Raw genomic sequence first — 20,557 nt, 5'->3', positions numbered from 1 at the left:
TTGCAGCACATGAATGTCCAGAAAGTTTACATAATTTGTTCTTATCCACAAGTGATGTAGTGCAGGTTTCAGGTGGAGACATCTGGTTTAAACAGACCACATTCCTGTAGGGATAATCTTTACCATTGCTCTTTAAATGTGTAACCATTAAGAAAAGACGACAACAAAAATCCACACAGCACCTTTCTACAGAGCATTTCTCAATCAGCCTCCTTTGTTTGCATTTGTCTTTGCAATTACATTCATGTCTCCGTTGGATATTTATTTATTTCCTGCATCGTCCCATATCATTCATAACAGATCAACATATTTATCATTTATTCTCTTGGCAAATGGGGGGATAAACGTTATTAGGTGAACGCCCTCAAAATAAACATTTCACAGTATACACTACGTGCAACTCACAACACAAGTGGCTGCAGGCAGTCATTAATTCAAGGGAAGTCAGCTAACTGGATATTAGATGTATATTCTGCTGACACCAGTATCAAACTGCCTCACTGGGATTTACTGGGTAAGATGGGTGGGTATATTTACTGAATGAAGCTGGAAATAAACCCCTATGGATCGTTCCTGAAGGAAGCCGGGTCAAAGAGGAAACACAGCCGACCATGAAAAGAGAAGGCTGCAGCAGTGGTGGAGGCAAACACATCTCCAGTCTCCAGTACTGCAGTGGGGCTGTGGGATGAGGCAGACATGAGACTGGAGCCTTGTCTGTGCGGGGTGGAAATGTCGTAATCCACTTCCTGTGGTGATGAGTTTTAGTATGACAAATTTGCACCAAATTTCAGTTGCAAAACAAACTTCAAACCATTGCCATCAGCAGCAGTTAAAATGAACTGTTTCTGAGGAGCACTGGGATGTCAGTTATCCAACAGCTGCAGACCAGGTCCACTAAACCATGTACTCAAATCTCAAAGTCAGAATCTGTGTTGTTGTCATTATTTGTTCATTTATTTGACAGGGACAATGCTCATTAATCAACAGACAAAACACTGTAAATGAGCTAGAGTTAGCTGTATAAGATCATTTTCATCTGTTTTCCTTGGTTTGTCCAGTTCTTACAAGGCAACCTGACATAAAAATTACCTATCTTATATAATTAGAAATATCTAATAATTTGTGTGTGTTATGCATACCATCCAAACTAACTGTACAAAACACCTATAAGTAAATCCCGCCAGCCAACCAACAAAACATCAACCCACAAAGCATCAACCAACCAACAAAACATCAACCATCCAACCCACAAGCCAGATAAAGATAGGGTGTTTTGGTATGTGCTGTACTGAATGCCATTCTAATTGTCTCTGCAAAGACTAGGAGCCGGAGGGCCTTGTGGGGCGAGCCACCCCCACTCCAGGGTTTATCAGCTGGTTCACCATGCATAAAACATGCTTACAGAGACAATTGCAATGCCGGTCTCTCAGGTTTTGGGTTTGAAGTCACCTCCTATATCAGTGCTTCTTAATCTCTTGCACGTCAAGAATCCCTTAACCGACACAAATTAAACAGCAGACCCCCAATTTGACAAGATTTTTGATTTAAGATGTTTTATTAAAGGACGTGTAATAAGTCATACATAATACGAAATTAAATGATTCCTTTTTTAGCCGGAGACCCCCTGGAACACCTAAAGGACCCTTGGGGACTAGACCCTACACCACAGAGATATACCTATTCTACATCACAGCAACCCATGAGCGTTTCATTGATAACATATGGGACTCATGTTACAGGAACATTACTACTGCTCTCAGGAAAAGGGACTGCTTGCGTGAGTGGACATTTAAACAACCACGCCTTTATTGTTATTATGAAATGGTATCCTGCTCTGTGGAGGAGGGGGTCTGATCGGCTGGGTTAAGCGACGGAAAAACAAAGACGGATGTTTTATATAATACCTTCAAAATAAAACCACTACCAGTATTTTAACCAATTGAAGTTTTATGTTGAAAGTGCTAAGCGGAAGCGTGCTGTTGGTTCATTGGCTAACTGGACAAATTCGTCGATCGACTCCATTTTGAAAAAAAAGAAACATCGATAGGGGCGTGGAGCGAGTGTTGTGGAAAAAAGCGTCCACGGTTTGATAAAAAACAGGAGAAATCGAGTTTATTAACTTGAATTGTTTTAGTGTGCGAGGAGTAGGTGTGAATACGAGCTATTTTTCCGTCGATAAAATGGGAAACTGTCACACCGTTGGACCAAACGAGGCCCTTGTAGTTTCAGGTAACGTTTTTTTTTTTCTCTCTATACTACGTATTTTAGCTCCATGGGCCCCTGTCTATTACTTGGAACTGACGGGGGTGTAACGGGAAAAACCCAGAGGTATAGCCACAACATAGACTGAGCCTTTTCTGTCAGAAGTATCTCACGTATAAATGCGTTAAAACAGGCGGAATGTACGTGTAATACTACAACAACCTACTTATGGTTTATGTTGAGCAATCGTCAGGTCCACCCCCAGAGAAGCAGGCACAGATTTCCATGTTTAAACTGTGTATGTGTGTGTTAATGAAAACGGAGAGAGAAACCGCCATGTTCACTGCGTTACACCGACGTTTATGGGTTTCTCGTCGGAAGTATTTTCTTTTTAAATCCACCTGTTTTCTCCCCTCGCCTTCATTTTAGACGTGTTACCATGGCTGTCCTCATCTGCCCTGGCTGCTGAGGTTGGGGGGTTTGATTTATTTGGTTACACGTCTGTTCCCACGTTTGTTTCCCGGGTGTCACATTTGATCACGGAGCTGCTCTCACTTGATTATTATAGAACAGACATTAGTGAAGTGTTTACAACAGCAGCGATGCAGTAAATTTAGATTTATTTTATATCCCTGTATCTGATCACTGGTGGTGGGATATGGTCATTCTAAAAAGCTAATCTACATTAATAAAATTACAAGTGATAAATTCATGGTTTCAGTCTTTTTGGCACACATCTCTACCCAGGAATTTTCTTAATCCCAGGGGCCCCTTAAATAAAGACTCGGGGCCAGCACCTCCTCTTTTGTGTCAAAGTTTCGCTCACGCAGACTGACACTAGATTTTCATTCTATCAAAATTCTCTAACATTTTAGAGAACTGTTTTAACATCTGAGGATCTGCTTATTGAGTCAGTCATTTCTATGTTATCAGGTGACAGTAGAATCTAAACTAAACGACATGTTGCTGCTTTCTCCATTGATGTAATATGGAATGACAATTACAAATACCAGACCTTTAAACACTGTTGAAAAAAAGAAGTTGTGCGTCAGTTTATAAATGTGGTTTGGCACCTCATTGCACAAACGATTGCTAGCACAGCCCCTGTAACCGAATCTGTCAAGGTGGCTTCCTGTCTATCCACTTTTGATTAAACACAAAGCAGAAACCTCGTTGGGATTTTTCCATTGTGAACAAATGTCAGTCACCACATAGAGGAACATAGACTGTGACAAAGGATAGTTTAGTTGTGGAATTGTGAAATATGTGATACAACACCACTTCACCAGTGGGTTGTGTCAATGTGACTTTTCAAGAACCAAACACTGCATGCCGAAAAGTGATGTTGAAGATGGGTTTTACTTTTCCGCTTGTGAAAACTTTCATTCATTTGCTTGGAGCCCCTCCCCCCACCGTGCACTGAATGCTGTCAGGAATCTCAGTAATGCCAGCGGTAGACCAGAGCAACTGGGACTAAAATGGTGTGTAGCTCTGAGTATTTAATAGCACGTCTGCCTACAACTTTAGTTTGCAATGGCATTTGGCAAGAGCGATGTGAACTTTGATGGTAAAAGCCTGCCCCACCCTCAATCCGTCATTGAAATACCCATTCTAATATGTCTGCATTAGATTATATCATAAGAGAATGTACCCAAAACATATCTTTTAATAGAATGCATACTGCTCATGGTCAGTCCCTGGTCCAACTCTCAAGAAGGAGTCAAGAAGGCAGAGTTAATTGATTCATTTGAAATAATCTCTATGTTAATGTTAAAATTTCACAATATTTCAATTTTCTGTCTGTTTTTGATAATATTCCTGTTGATGAGAAAAGCTTCAGTGTGTCCTGCTGTAATGTTTGGTATGGTTGGTTAGGTAATGTTCCGTCCGTCAGTTAACGTGTGACAGCTGGGAATGTCACACTTAACACTCCAGATCAAGCTATCAGAGCAAGGCCACTGAACGCGACCGATATATGTGGCCTAACGTAACATGCATCTCATCAGTAGATGTTATGATCTACAAGAAAAAGCAATTGTTTGACTTCTTTCTACGAACACCTTTGGGACAGTTTAATTTGATGTACAGCATGAGTCGGGAAAATGTTTTGCATTAAATTCCACATATCACAGCAATCAGATACACCACATGTGCGTGGCATTTACCACGGCTGAACAAATTCCAAGTCGAGCAGAACGTTTAAATCCGAGTCGGTCGAGACAGACCAAGCATTTACATTCAAAAGAATGCACAAGGGTTACATGCTTCTAAACCTGCTTGGTTTGAGAAAACTAAATACTGACTGTCTGCCTATGAATGGCAGAGAGGTAACATTAAATCAAGGAACAAAAGTGGCACCAGAAAGCAGAGATAAGTGACATGCTCCTAATTTGACACCACTGGAATAAACGCTGACTACGTTAACATAGACACCAATATTTCAATATTAACCCGGTTGAGACATTAGTCTGAATAAGACACTGCCCTGTAAACTTTATTTTACAGTTACTTTAACCTGAGCAAGGTTATACTTAGAATAAACAACAATCGAGTTAAAACATGTGGAGTGTTCTGACCGTAACCACATTATGTACATGTATATGTATATGTTTTAATCCCATTATAACGTCCTGTCGGACTGTTCACAACATTTTGCGACATTAACAAATGTAGTTACCAAATGCTTGACAATACATGTCCTGGGTGTAAAGAAGACGAGAAAATAAAAAAAGAGTAGTAGCTTTTGCGAAATTTGAAAGAAAACACCCAAAATGGTTTTCAATAACATCGTACATTTAAGTAATTTAGGTTGGGTTTTTAAAACTGAATGGCAGAACAACGTTGGATGTAATGGGGTGGGGGACGTTATGACGTGAACCCTTGCAGAACCTGGAAAGTGGGTCAGGTCGGTGTAGATGTTTCTTTTTACTCCTACACTACTATGAGCTTGAAATATAACCTACTGGTCAATTACTGAACAATGTATTGATGTATTATTACAAAAGTATTCCTCCACATGCCCTGTGAGTGTGAATGCATCATGTGTGAATGTGTTAAATTGACTGCATGCTCAATGTTGTTTTTCAGCTGTTTGAAGTCATTTAAGACTGTTGCTGGTGATGTAGCTTTTTGCATTTGGCATTTCTTTTATTCAAACTATTAAAAACTGAAGCTTCTAAAATTTTCGAGACTTATCCTGTTGCCATGTGACATTTGTTTCCTCTGTATTGTTTTAAAGGTGGCTGCTGTGGCTCAGATAATAAGACGTATGTCGTTGGAGGCTGGGCATGGGCCTGGTGGCTCATATCTGACATCCAGAGGTAAGACATGTCTGCTCTGGCTTCAAATCATAGAAATTGTTAAAGTGTCCCTTCAAGCCATGGAGTCTTAAATGACACAGTGCGCACAATCTCATTCAGGAAGAGGGTATCTGCAGCTGTTAACCACAGATTTGAAATAACTGTCCTACTTTCCACCATTCAGTTACCATGCAGGTATTTTAACTCAGGAAATAATTAACAGTCTTCTGCATAATATACACAAATATGTATCTTTCCCACAAATGGCTAAATATTTCAAAATACTTTGCATATGGTTTACTAAATAAAAGAACACTCCATAACCATTATCAGTGTATTCTTAGTCCATTAGTTTGGTACAGGGAGAGAAATCTGGATAACTAATAGTAAAATTGAATTTTATGTCAATAATTCAAATCAAATCAAAGACCCTTAGTGGATGTTTCTTTATGTTTTGGTGACAATTTTTCTGCAAACACTAGGCTAAAATGTAATTTGTGATATTGCATTTGTTGAGAGCATTAATGCTCTTCAGCGGTTGATGTATTTCCATTTTCTTTATGAGTTTGTATTGAGCATCAGCCTTAGGGCATGTGTCAACTAAACATCAGCACAAGATATTATATCATTTTATTATTTATAAAGGAGAAAAAAAATGTAAGATATGGGTGGCTGGTGATGTTCTTTTTTTCTTATTGTCAACAAATCCAATGAACAGAACAAGCCAACAACAAATTCATCCCTAAAGTACCCAAAACCTGCTATGTGTGTTTCATAGCTCTAACACATTAATGAGTCACTATTGCACTATATGATATCTTCTTTTGTTATCATAAACATGGCCACCGTAGTTCATATGTGGCTGAGGGGTAGAGTGGTCGTCCTCCAACCAGAAGGTTGGTGGTTCAATCCTCTTCCCCATCTGCATGCCGAAGTGTCCTTGGGCAAGATACTGAATCCCTAAATGGCCCTTCATAGATGTTGAATGCACGAAATGTAAGTCGCTTTGGATAAAAGCGTCTGCCAAATGACATGTAATGTAATATGGAGGCATTCATACTTACACTGTCCTGGTGCTGTAAATACACAGTTGTGCAGAAAATTGTTCCTAACAAATGCACTATTTAATTTTGTGACTGGATATTTGCTAAAAACAGCATGGCTTGATATTTCCGTGAGTAGAGGTAATAAATTATTCATTTGAGACTTCTTTTAAATAACAGGCATAACAGGCTTTTTGCTGAGTGCTGCAGGCAAATGTGAAATTGACAAAACCATTGTAATGTTAATTTTCATGGATCTACATTTTATTAAAATGTGGATGTCCTAATTTTGATTTATATGCATTTACCCTGTGTTTATTGAGAAGGACGCATGGTTGTTCTCTCGTTCTGGCCCTTATACAGTCCATTGAAGAATAAGAAAGTTATGGTGACTCAAGACAAACAACATCAATATTAAAAGCTAATGTTTAACAGATGTCTAAACACAGCGGCTCCTCACTGTCCTCTGATTTTAAATGCAGCACCAACAGGCCAGCTACAGAGTTACCACTGGAAAAATAAGTAGATGATACATAACAGCGAGGTCAGGGAAAGTATTTACAGAAGAAAATACAGTTTACCTTTTAGTATGTTGAACTACCATCTGATTTACAGACCCCGCAAAAAGAAAATCAAACGGGAAACAAACTGGAAAGAAGTTGCATATTATTCATTTGCCCAAAAACACAACCAAATAGAATGTATGCATCACTTTCTCAGAGCCTGAAACCAAAAAACCAAACCTTTAGTCTGACTTTAATCAAGTCTAAATTAAAAACAACAACAACACAGAACCTACAGCGGCTGCACTGACACTTTTTGACTTGCTCTGTGTTTGACATTTAAGCCTCAGTGAAGCATTAAACTACTCACTCTAAAATGTGCTAACTCAGATTTGTGACCCAAGTTGCTGATTGAATTTCAGCGAAGCAGGTTGTATTTGCAGTTCAATTTTTTACAGACTCTGGCCTGTCTTTGAACAGCTTGAAGTGAAATGTCAACATAATACATTATAATTTTAAACTTGCAAGTAAACTTACAAACATTAACCGAGAGGCTATCCCGAAATTTGTTGGGGAGAGGTGAAGCGAAATATCAACACTGTCTATTTTAAGTGTAAATATTTTTCACACACGCAATAATTGTCTGAGGGCTTTTTTAAAATCTAGCTTTTCTCACAAAACCAACTGGAACAATTATGAAAATCTTTATGAAAATGACCTAATCCGTGATGATATTCCTTGTCTCTGGTGTGCCTGTTTTTTTTGTTTTTTTTACTGTTTTTACTGTTTGCCTGCCTCATTGTCTCTTCTTTGCTAACCTGCTTAGCTCTGTCTGGTGTCAGTCTCACCTTTTCTTAGCACTATTGTGTCTCCTTCAGGTTACAGATTTCCCATTAAGCTAGTTTAGTTGCTAGGAAACGTAATGGTAGACCTCAACAACCAAATCAACTTGAAGCATGTGTGGATTTATAAAACCCCATTAAGAGACAAGCTGACCCAAGAAGCCCCTCTTGCCTATTTTTATTTTGGTGATGTGCAGTTTGATAATTATTTCAGATGCGTTCCTGGATGATGAACAGAGTAGAGATGCTCTCGCTCCTCCTCAGAGCAGTAACCATTCGAGCTAAAAGGCCTGTGTGCATAAGCCAGTAGTAGCTGTGCGGCATCGTAAAAACAGGAGGACGGAGCATAGCTTCCCGCTCATGCTGCAGTAATCATGTTAATGTCCAGGCCTCTGACTCATTGATCCAATTCTTGAGAAGGAAGGGGGAGGTAGAGCTTTTAACCAGAGAGCTTTCTCTCCAATTGTTGCTGCTGTCTGCCTCCCATATCTGTGACGCTGACGCTGACTCCGAGACAAGTCATGTTTTATTATGAAGGGATAGCTCTGGCTGTTTTATCAGCTGTGAAACAGAACCTTACATAAACAATCCAGCCAGTCCAGTATTGAAGCTGAGGATATGATAGTTTGTGAAGCACATTCCTGGGTAATCTCCATACAAATGTAATCTTGGAGAGGACCTGGGATCAAGAATCCTGTCAACACTGATCTGAGTTTTAATCTGTGGATCTTGCCCTTTGTCCTAGTTTATTTAAACATTAACAAGAGGCAAGATTAGCTCAGCTGTAGCTGTGACAGCTCTGGCTTTCTGAGACGTGTTGCCAGCAGCGCGTCCAAACATGAAACAACCTTCAGGGCTAAAAAAAACAGCAAAAGCACAAGGCCAGGTTGTGTCCTTCACCCCCTCTCTTTCTTCTTCCTCTTGACCATGGTTACTGACATTCCTAACAGCTGTTGTTCAACTTACTGTTCTGCCTCTGCTATTCCCGCTGCCTGCCTGCCTACGTAGAATGTCTCTGGAGGTTATGACCATCCTCTGTCGCTGTGAGAATATCGAAACCTCGGAGGGTGTTCCCCTGGATGTGACAGGGGTGGCTCAGGTAATGCATTTCAAAAGACCCTGAAAAAAAACAAGTGGCTGGTGCTCAGGACCAAAGGACGACTCAGGAAAATGGTTTCACTAACAAGCTAACGCTGTCTCTGTGTGTGTGTGTTTGTTTTTCTCATCACCATTGCTTTTTCTTCTGCAGTCAAAAGGAGACAAACTTGGGCTTCGCCATAAAGCTGAACTCTTAGTCACCTATGGCAACGGGGGCACTAAATGGATGCTATCTATATAAATGGCTGTAAAAAGGTTTAGGAAAAACAATGCAAAATGCAGGTTGCATTTTATAAACAAAAATCGGACAAAAACCTAAATTCTACAAGATTTGTCTTGTGGACAGCATCTCATTTTGCTCTCCGCTGTTAGTGATCTGGAGTCCTTGGGTGAATGGTTTCACTTTGTCCTGTTTTTTTCCTTATGTTCTGGCCCTTCCCTTCATTTGCTTTCCCTCCGAACATGTCAATTTTTATTTTATATTTTTCCACATTCTTCACAGGATAACGCTTGAGATTATGACCCTGCAGCCCAAGTGTGAGGATGTAGAGACAGCGGAGGGTGTAGCTATTACTGTCACTGGGGTGGCTCAGGTAAATCACCACTCTTTTCTGAGAATGCCAGTTCAGACTCCACTAACCCTACCACCCCTTTCCTTTTTTCTGGCATCTCCCCATGGCATCACAGCAGAGATGGTTCTTCATACACAGGACTCAAATTAAGATGTACACCTGCATTTTTGATCTAGGGACATGTAGATGTACACACAGAAACGGATGGTTTTCTGCATGATTAATTCTAATATCCCAGCAGAGCAACACTTAGTTAAACTTACCTGACCAAGTTGCACTCAGACTGACAGTAGCACTGTGTCAGAAAAACACACACAATCTTATTATTCATGTTATTTTCAGTGGTTCAATGAACTTTGTCCCAATTTGACAGGAACGGGGTTCTTTCTAGAGCTGGATTTTTACTTCAGCTTTTACTACTTGATCGTTCAAATCTTATCAAAAATAAACTCTGTTCATTTGACAAAATGTAATGTTGAAGAGAAAATCCACAATAGAATAAAATTCCTCATACAATTTATCTACTTCACATCGTACATAGAGTGCTCACACGTTAAAGTTAGAAGCATAAATTAACCTACTTCCTCTGTCTCTGCTCTCAGTGATCAAAGCTCTCTATCCCGAAGATTGAAAGATAGTAAACATTAATTAGACAAGGAGAACCTTTCTATCGTCACTCTATAACAATGTCAGAGAAAGAAAGTAAACACAAACTACTGTAATTAAATCCGTTTTACATGTCATTGAGCAACATCAGTCATGGATACCCAGTCTGGACTTGGGTCTTAAGGAAATGTGCTCTTGTACGCAAAGAGATTCTAAACTAGTGAAAAGAAAAGTAAAATAGCTTTTTATGGTGGATTTTCTCTCTGATAATTTGTAAGATAAAATACCACTATTTTTCAGCATTTCCATTTCAAATGATATCCTGTTGTTGTATATTTCCCTTTTTTGTTTGCATGTCAGTTTTTCGTTTCTGCGTTTCAAAACCTGATGTCTCATTATCAGTTCTGTATTTTAGCCACAGTCATGCCAATGTTCCTTTCCTCTGTGTTCTCCTACATGCATGCTGACAATGAGTCCACTGTTTGGAGCCAAACTGCCCCTCACTCTCACACAGTTCACTTCACAGAGAGGCACATCATGCCTCTGTTTCATTAGTCCAACCTAAGCCACAGCCATTGTGGAGTATGTGTTCCATGGCAACAGGGGTTTTGTATCCGTCTTAAATTAAAAAGACACCAAATTTTTAGGATCAGATGGAGGGATCCAGCAGCAGAATGTTAATTGAGGATATTGTTTTTACTTTATGTTGCCATTAAATCATATTCTTCCATGTAACTTTGAGAAGGATTTGTTTTTTCTACCAATTTTCAGTAAAATCACATCAATTGAAGGAACGTCTGTCAGCATTAAATATATTTCCTGGCCTTTGAGGAACAGCACAAAATGAGGAAAAGGTGTTCAAGAAATGTTTTTCTTTTTCAGTCACATTTTATTTATTTGTTTTTATCAGTTTTGTTTCTTTAAGGAAGTGTGAGATTGGCAGCGGCAGGAAGTAGGGTGGTGTCACGAGTTGGATGATTGGGGGTGTGGGGAAGCAGGTCAGGAGTGAGGGGCAAGAAACAACCATAGCACACAAATCCTAATTCCAGCCACAGCACGGCGCCCCCTGCTGTCTGTATGAGCTGGCCTTTGTGTGGTTGTGTGGCTGAGTTGTAGCCTTTTCTCTTTACCCAACGTTGGAATGATGTCCACCCTCCCTGACATTGTGTTGCCCTCATTCCTGGTATGAGTGCATGTTGCAAATTTAAATCATGTGCAGACCTCTCGCCTAAGGACCCAGCTCATTCTCTCTCTTCTTACAGCTCCAGTGGAGTACATCACCCAAGACCCTCTGTCTTAAACACACTTTTTGATTTCCTGATTGTTTAAGTGACCGCTTACTACCTCCCCTTGTGTGAATCTTGTAAACCTCCTGTCATTGCCATTGATTTATTTTTTCCTCCTTTAATTCCTTCAAATTTAAAAGGTTCCGTTTCTGACTTAATAACAGGACCAGCAGTAGATTTTGTTTTGTCACTGCATTGCCATGAATCCAGCTTTAATGTTGCATTTTCTTCAATGTAATTTTACTCAAATGTAGAACTTAACCGGAACAATATCCTTAAATGCTTTGCTGATATCTTAAGAAAGAATAGGTTTGAAGTCAGATTTATGTCTGCATCCACTGACATTGATCACCAATGTAAAGATTTATAAGAACAAAGATATTAAAAAAGCACTACCCAAAAATATCCAAAAATGAAGTTAAAATGTATTTGTAATTTATCTGGCCATGTACTGTAGACTAAGCTCCATGTATCGGCCACTCCTGTTTCTTGAGGGATACTGTCTATATACAAGATAACAATTACAGTGATCACTGCTGCAGCCTTTCATCTCCAATACCAGCCATGCAACAGCTGCTTTAATAATGTGTTTAGAGTCATTTTTTCTGGATAAGAATTAAAGCAGTTTATCACAGTCTATGATTATTTTTGGCATATCAATAGCAGTGATGCACGATCATAAGTGTAAGGCATTTGCTCTTCAAAACAAACAAGGACTTATGCATTTTATCACTAGAGCATTGTAGACTAATATTCTATTTGTATGTTCCATTATGTTATATGTACTTTTAGTTGTTTTCTGTATCTTACTGATGGTGTGTGATAAGTGATAATTTTGTCATGTTATGTGTGCCACACCTGTGCATGCCTGTATTTGTGCTTGTGTTGTTCCTGTGCCTGTGTTTGTGTGTATACAGCTGACGATCTTTGTCCATGTTGGCACTAGGTGAAGGTGATGACAGAGAACGAACTGCTGGGTTATGCCTGCGAACAGTTCCTGGGGAAGTCAGTCGTGGAGATCAAAAGTGTCATCCTGCAGACCCTTGAGGGTCACCTGCGCGCCATCCTGGGTGGGTAACCTCCATTAGCTGCATGGCCTCGTCTTGTTTGTGTGGTTGTCTACTACTTGTCTGCTAAACGTAGGGGAAGGATGCGGATTGGTCAGGGAAGAATTCATTCAATTTTGGTGCGGATCTTGGACATTTTTTCACTTAAAAGTGTATATATAGTTTTTTTAATCAATTAACTTTAGTAATCAGAATGAAAACCCAAATCAATTAAAGTTAGCCTTTAAAACGGCATCAGTTTTACTTGAGAAAGGTTCCAGGAGAAGGGAGACAGAATGTGCTGCTGCTGTTTAAGATAAACTGCTTATGCAAACAAAATGTTCAACATCATCCACAGAGCAGCTTGGTAGTTAAGTTATTTGTAGAGAATAACAAAGTGATAATTTTCCATAAAATCCAGTTCAAACCTGGTATTAACATCCTGAGTGATTCGATCACAAGTGGACAGAGGTAACTACAGGTCTGATCACACCCAAATTGGTAAAATCTTTCATCATAGCTGTGTGCATTCATTCATTCAGTCCCTACTGACACCGCTTGCTCGACACACACTGACATCAGAGCCGGTAAAAGTAAAAAAAAATGTATTTAAAGAACATTTGTATATGAACGATTCTGTCCTAAGCTTTTTGGTCTGATCAGGGCCTATATGACAATGTCATGGATATGTTGGTCATTTTTCTCTCTTGACATACACAGGATCTTATCCAGTGTCCTCCCTTTTACTTAGACTTATTAAATGACAGTGATGGGAGAAGGAACAGTTGGGACTGGAAGGCACTAACAAATGTTTCCATCTTTTAGGTACCCTAACTGTTGAGCAGATTTACCAAGACAGAGACAGATTTGCCACCCTGGTGCGAGAGGTGGCATCACCTGATGTCGGTCGTATGGGCATCGAGATCCTCAGCTTCACCATCAAGGTATGAGAATTACAAAGATTAAGTTTGCTTTTTATATATTTATCACTGAAATACCTGTTTCCAGTTGCAATGTAAATTATAAGAGTTTAAACTATACCATATCTCCACATGTAATCATCTCCCTGACAGGATGTATATGATAAAGTGGAGTACCTGAGCTCCCTGGGTAAAGCTCAGACAGCTGCAGTACAGAGGGATGCAGACATCGGAGTGGCAGAGGCCGAGAGAGACGCTGGCATCAGGGTAAGACAAGCTTAAGAGGAAAGTCAAACTACAAACAGGAGCAATTAAAGAACGTCATTTATCTCTCTTGCTAAGAGTTAATAGCTATCACATTAGCAAACCAACAAATTTCTCTGAATCCGTCGCCCTGTCATCACTGTGTGCACACTGTCTTTTACAGGAAGCTGAGTGCAAGAAGGAGATGATGGATGTTAAGTTCTTAGCTGACACAAAAATGGCCGACTCCAAAAGAGAGCTGGAAATGCAGAAAGCATCCTTTAACCAGGAAGTGAACACAAAGGTAATAGATAGGTCTGAATATCCTGTAGCTTCCATCATCAAACATGACAGTAGAGTATCAATAAAACCTCCTGCCTCTTCTAGAAAGCAGAGGCTCAGCTGGCATATGAGCTGCAGGCAGCCAAAGAGCAGCAGAAGATACGTTTGGAGGAGATAGAGATCGAGGTGGTGCAGAGGAAGAAGCTGATCACGATTGAGGAGAAGGAGATCGACAGAACTGAGAAGGAACTCATCGCCACTGTAAAGAGACCTGCTGAGGCTGAAGCCTACAGGATACAGACGGTGGCAGAGGGACATAAGTGAGTGGAGATCCACACACTTAGCCCTGCTCAACACACACACACACACACACACACACACACACACACACACACACACACACACACACACACACACACGACATATCAATGAAGCTGCTTTCATACATGCACTGGACTCCACTGATACTGTGTATTTTTTCCAGGGGAGGTGCATGTGTGAACACAAATGTCCGAGTGAGACGCTCTGCAGTTACTACTTTATCCGCTTGACCTCCTAGTATAAAGTCTGTTGAAATCCGGGGGGGTAGACACTGACGATGGAGATGTTAAGAGAGTTTGTGGTGATAAGAGAGTGACAACGGTGTCGGGGTGCTGTCAACACTATCCCATGATCTCCGCAGCAGAATTAATATTACTTCCTGCCTCTGTCTACTGCACCCGGCTGCTCCACCTCTCATCTGAATAATGCAGAGGATTTGTTGCTGTTGTGAACTCGTCTGTGCAGAGAATCTCCTGCTGCGTTGTGCATGTGGGAAAGGCAGACTGCGGGGAAACTCTTTAGCCAATTCTCCGGTTTTTAGCCAAGTTATCTAGGTTGTCTAGCAATGAGCTACGACTCCAGTAACAGAACACACACCTTTCGACAGAAATGTGGTATAAGATAGATGCTTCTCGCCTGCAGTGTCCTGACTGCCAAGACCACGGACGTGGCGGCTGGTTCAGAGACAGCTGGGACTAAATTGTGTTTGAGGAAAGCTGTTGTCCTGCGTTAAAATCTGTTAAAATGATGTGTGAAAGCCAGGAAGGAAAACGTAAAACAAGAAAAAAATGAGGATTATGTCCTTTGTTTTATAGAAGATCTTGCATTTAAAGACACAGTCCTTTCTGCAAATTACAACAACATAAAGACACATAATTCAAACATGCATCAATTGACATGCAGCCAGTCTCTTTAATGCTAGACAGGATTTTAAAGGTATTAAAGTTGGATAATGGTTTTAGTTTAAATATAAACCTTTGTGAAGTTGTTATGGTCAATAATGTATACCAGACTAATTCAAATTAGCACACACCACATATTACAGAATTCAACTGTCTGCTAACATAAGTAAAGACCAATAATTCCTTATGATGCTTCTCTAACCCCCCTCCAGGATAAAGAAGGTGCTCACGGCGCAGGCTGAGGCTGAGAAGATCCGCTGCATCGGTGAGGCCGAGGCCGCCTCCATTGAAGCGATTGGAAAAGCAGAAGCTGAGAAGATGAGGTTGAAAGCTGAGGCTTATCTGCAGTATGGAGATGCTGCTAAAACTGCTCTGGTCCTGGAGGCTCTGCCCAAGGTCTGTGTTGTACATGTACATTTATTCACCGCTGGCTTTAGAGCAAATGACCAATATGTGGGAAGTTTGGTTTATTACACAGTGTCCTCCCCACCAGAGGATTGGCACCAAAGTAATCTATGAACAGCTTATTCTAAATTAAACAGAAAGTGTGATAAATAATCATAGTTGGTGTAATTTGAACAAGAAATATTGTTTACTATTCTGAAGCCATTTTTATTCCCCAACATCAATAAACTACTAAAACACTCACTCAAGTCAGTTATGGATCAACGGCATTAATGCGGCTGTCTCTGTCACCTCCCAGTGCATTTCCTAATGTTTCCTTAACATGCTTGGCCTTGTATGTTTATCATTGTAACTGAATGTCCTCTGTTACAGACGCCTTATGTGCAAATTGTCTCACATTTATGTTCAGCCCTAACAATGTGTTTATGCACACTAGTGCACCAGTTAAAATCTGTCAGAGAAACATGTCTTCGGTACCAATATATGAGTCGCACTCAGTTACGGTCAATCCTCAGATGTACGGATGATGTGCTGTGTTTTGTCAGTGAATTAACAAACATAATTACTGTCGTTTTTCTATCAGATTGCCAGTAAAGTGGCTGCACCTCTTGCTAAGACCAAAGAGATTGTCATCCTGAGTGGAGATGGCAGCCGTGTGACCGGAGAGTTGAACCGTTTATTAGCTGAACTCCCTGTCTCTGTCAACGCCCTCACTGGAGTGGATCTGACTAAGGTGAGACTGAAATTGTTCTGCGCAGTTAGTTAATGTATCTCATCAGAACCCTCTTCTAAGGTTTACGTTGACATTTTTATTAATCTGAACCAAATTTTGGTTAATTAATCATTATAACATTTAATTTTGAGTTGCAGCTGTGATTCTGCTGAAATGTGTTAATGCCCAGCCCTAGTTAGCTATGATTGACCATGAGAGGGCGCTGACTCCTCAAAAATCCCTTGCCATACTTTACTATAGATATGTAATGAAAGATGTATATAAAATATACATGTATATAAATATTTCAGATTTCATTCCGAAATGGAGGAAGTGCTGTGACAGATAATATACAGGGTTTCTGTGGGGTCAAAAAAAGTCTAGTCAGATTTTTTTATGTAAAAAATATTATGTACTAGGTCTGCAGTTAGTTCTCAATTATGTTAACGTCATTTTAATGCTACCTCCATTAAAATTTAAACAATGTCTTTAGGAGAATTGTTTTAGTGTCATGTATAGTTTGTAATGTCACCATGTGGTATAGTTATTTTTCAGTGATCCAGACGCTGTTATAAAACTACAATCAAAGACCAACATGGAACTGAATTTATCACAGTACACTGGGACTCCGACTCCCCTTTATATTAGTTGTATTGAACAAAGGTTTTAAATTTCATTTAAATTCATGTGGTCTTAAAAAGTTTTTAAAAAGACTTAAGTTTAACTTGTTGAAAGCTGCTGGAACCCTGATTATAATATATAGCTGTGGTTTATGAATGTGTGACAGCACAGACTAGACTCGACCGACATCTTCATCACTCTCTGTTAATCAATGAATCCCTCTCTCCTCAGATCCCTTTGCTGCAGAACATGATCACCCCACAGTGCTAATCAGCCATCTGATGAATCAGGCCAGAGACTAATTCCTCTGAATCCTTCAACATATATCTGCCTCAAGCATGATAACAGATTTTCAAGTCTTTGACCCCCTTATGCAACTGCCTTTGACCAGAACTACTTGACACCAAGACAGTTTATGCGTTTTTCGATTTTCTGAAGGAAATTAAGCTGGGGCCTTACTTCTAAAGGACCAGACCGGTCGGTTCTCCTGTTGTTTTTAAGTTCCTGTTTTTTCACACTGCACTAGTTAGCCAGGATTATATGCTGCAGTTCTGTTCAGTCCTACCAGTCATCCAAAGCATGAGTTGGTTCTTTTTTAATCTGGTAGCGTTAAATGTCATTTACAGTAGGTGCTGTAAAGAGTCTAAACTTAAGTCCAGAGAGGCCAAACACCAGCTGTAACACCTGTCAACATGTTGACATTCACACCCAATGAGTACGCAGTAGTTTTAACTGTATTGTTAGATGATTAAGTACATCAACATCTGCCAAAGTGCTCAGAACCACCTCTGAAGTAGTTCTTGCAACAATAGGCGTCTACAGGACCACAGTTTGCCATTCTGGATATTTTACTCCTCTCCTGATTTCTCTCTCTAGTTTGGTGTTTTCTCCTTCCCCGTCAGTTATGACACTTTGGTTGTGTGCTCCAGAGTCTTCATCAAACAGTGATTCATCTAATGCTCAGTTGGTGAAGTAATTTGCAGTTGACTGAGCACCGTGTGGAATCTGAACTTTTAAAACAGTTTCTTATAGTTTTATAGTTTACCTCTAACTCAGAGTGTTGGATAATCAAACCGCTGTTACATACAAATTTATAGTAGATCAGACTATCAGATTTATTTGTAAGGTAATCCTGACCTCGTGGTATATCGTCATGTTGCCCGTCTTCTCGTTCTGATGTGCAGTGCCTGTTCATCACTCAAGTGCCCAAACCTTTAGGACAGTGGTTTGGCTTTAGTTGGACTTATGTCCAAGTGTATCCACTGTGTCATACATATAGAAGATGTTTAAGTGTCGCTCACAGTTCTCATAACATCTGCTTATACTAACAAGTGTTTACTTTTCACCTTTGTTGCGTTTGGACACAAAGGCAGATTTAGACGCTAACACAAAGCCATACTTAGAAAAGATTAGCCTTAATGGAGACCCTGGATGCCTGCCAGGCTTACTGAACATTTCCCCTTTTACCTCAAGTAGCACATGGTGGATGCAGGGTCTTTGCTTTAACTCATTTGTTACTCCTCTCTCACTTTCCTCCACCCGAAATGAAATGTCAGTCCTACTCACCTGTGGTTGTGTGTTTCTCAGATGTCATTTGAAATTTTACAGATTGTGTGCATATTTTGTAGCTTTGAAGAGAAATGCCCACACTAACATTTTCTATGGCAGAATAGTGATAGTGACCTCTGACCCCTGTGGCTTGAAAGTTGCCGCTGTGTTGCACCTGCGACCACATCCCATGTGTGATGTGAAAGCAGCTGGAGTCAGTGAGAAGGTGAAAGAGTAAGCATGTGATCAGTTGGTAAACACTGTACATAGTGTTTGTTTGAGTGGTCTAGCATATATGGACAAATTGGTTGGAGCAACACCGACTTCATCGTGTAAATTCAGGTGAAGACTGAACTTTTTATTTGGTGATGAGGTCATTGAGTCAGCCTCAATATTAAAACCAGGTTTTAATGTTTTGACTTATCAATTTACATTTTCTTAAAATCAGATTAAAGTAGGATGACAGCAAATTTTTAGTGTCATATGATAGTTTGAGATGTGGGTTGACAGCGTGCTACAAGTAGCAAGTTTCCCATTTTAACCCATTTTAACCCATTTTAACCCATTTTAACTGAATGAGCCTTTTGTTGTTGCCTGTTACAAACCTAAACTCCATTTATTTTTTTATATCAACCGCTTGTTTTGCTGCACTATCTAACCTATGAACACAGTTAGGTACTGCTACCCACTTTTTTAATTTTGCACTTTGTGCCTGTTAATCACATTGTGAATGTCCATTAACCACTTGTTAGAGTCTGTGACCTGTAAATATTTTGAGTTTTGTTTCAGTGACCATTATAAAGTTATTACCATAATCACACCATTCTCTTATTTCCCTGAAATAAACACACAACTTGTGGGTTCTTTGGTCTGCGCAAATTTCATCTCCTTGTTGAAGTTAAAACTAATTTTCTAATGTGGTTCTGCTGCATCTATTTTCTATGCTCTAAATGTTAGTGAAAACATTGCCTGGCTTTTTGAAAACTAATGATATCAATCACCAAGTTTCTTCAGCATAACAAGAAACAGCCAGTATTTTTCAAACATGTGATTATTAGAAACTAATATCAGTCATTATTCACTGAAACCTGACACTGCCCTGGTTCCTTTCCACTCTGTGATGGTTCACCACAGCCTGGCAGAGTCCAGTGTGTCACTTCACTGGTGCGGCTGTGGTTGAGAGAGACTCAAACCAACGCCACTTTACAGTCGGCTGCACTGTAGATGATTGACAGATCTCCTCCTCGATCCAAAACCAACATGAAACCTTCACAAACCCGGTTGAACGGCAGCACCGCTTTCTAGTAGCTCACTTTTATTTAACCATAAAAACACAGTGGCTCGTCCGGAATAAAAAACCTCAATGTTATATCTTGCAATGTTACTTGAGAGAAGCAGATACACAGTGTAAACACAGTGCCTTTGTTGAATAGTGTCACTGATACTTTAACGTGCAGTTTGTTAACTATCAATGCGACATAGGGGATGTTCTATCAGGAATTTACTGCAGGACATAGACTTACTTGTAGAATATGTGAAATTTATACATATATAGTTTTCAACTGTGAGTTTTCCTCTTCTACTTTTATTTTCTTTGCTTTAACATTCAGTACAAGGGGAACATACACACAGTACATATGCATATATACATATATATATATATATATATATATAGTTATATGATAAATATAAATGTAGTATAAAGTAGCTTTTGACAGCTGTTCCTGTACAATCTGTACAGGACATGAACTTCTCGTTCATGATGCCTTTCTATTGTGTTCCATTAAAATCCATCTTTTTCATCTGCATTGTCTAATCAGGATCACAGCAACTTCCTGTTTCTCCAAGTTGCATTTGAGAAGCGAATGTGTGTAAAGACCAAAAGTTCCAGATCTACACCACAACTCTTGTCTGCATCTGTCCTCCTGCTTTTTATCTTAGAAATACTATGTAGTCTCCATTAAACCTATATTGTGTATTTCTCTTGTAAAACTGACCCAGCATGGCTTGTGTTCATGTTTTTCTGTGTTGTGTGTAGCCCCGCAATAAAAAGCTATACCACCTGCTGTCTGCCTCACTGTCGTTGTTACACTACTCCATTAGGAA

The 20,557-nt window shown here is 39.8% G+C and overlaps 1 protein-coding gene and 1 long non-coding RNA gene across 3 annotated transcripts; one reads left to right on the top strand and one right to left on the bottom strand.

Moving 5' to 3' along the window:
* The first annotated feature begins 2,017 nt into the window (after positions 1–2,017).
* LOC117774045 (flotillin-2a) lies at positions 2,018–18,594 on the top strand. 2 transcript variants are annotated; one of them, XM_034606087.1, is made up of 11 exons: positions 2,018–2,229; positions 5,441–5,522; positions 8,898–8,988; positions 12,398–12,521; positions 13,323–13,441; positions 13,571–13,684; positions 13,845–13,964; positions 14,048–14,262; positions 15,378–15,561; positions 16,154–16,303; positions 17,135–18,594. In XM_034606087.1, the coding sequence occupies exons 1-11, from the start codon at positions 2,181–2,183 to the stop codon at positions 17,171–17,173; spliced, it is 1,287 nt and encodes a 428-aa protein (XP_034461978.1). In that variant the 5' UTR covers positions 2,018–2,180; the 3' UTR covers positions 17,174–18,594. The 2 variants fall into 2 exon arrangements, with proteins under 2 accessions (XP_034461978.1, XP_034461977.1); XM_034606086.1 differs by lacking the exon at positions 8,898–8,988 and adding an exon at positions 9,490–9,580 and having other exon boundaries at positions 2,021–2,229; positions 17,135–18,589.
* Positions 17,411–20,550, bottom strand: LOC117774074. The gene is made up of 2 exons (XR_004616013.1): positions 18,627–20,550; positions 17,411–18,595 (listed from the first exon to the last, which is right to left on the bottom strand). It is a non-coding gene; the product is annotated as an uncharacterized LOC117774074 (long non-coding RNA).
* Positions 20,551–20,557: the final 7 nt, after the last annotated feature.

Source organism: Hippoglossus hippoglossus, chromosome 14 (assembly GCF_009819705.1).
Source record: "Hippoglossus hippoglossus isolate fHipHip1 chromosome 14, fHipHip1.pri, whole genome shotgun sequence".
Taxonomy (NCBI): Eukaryota; Metazoa; Chordata; class Actinopteri; order Pleuronectiformes; family Pleuronectidae; genus Hippoglossus; species Hippoglossus hippoglossus.
This window is presented reverse-complemented; position numbering and strand designations above follow the sequence as displayed.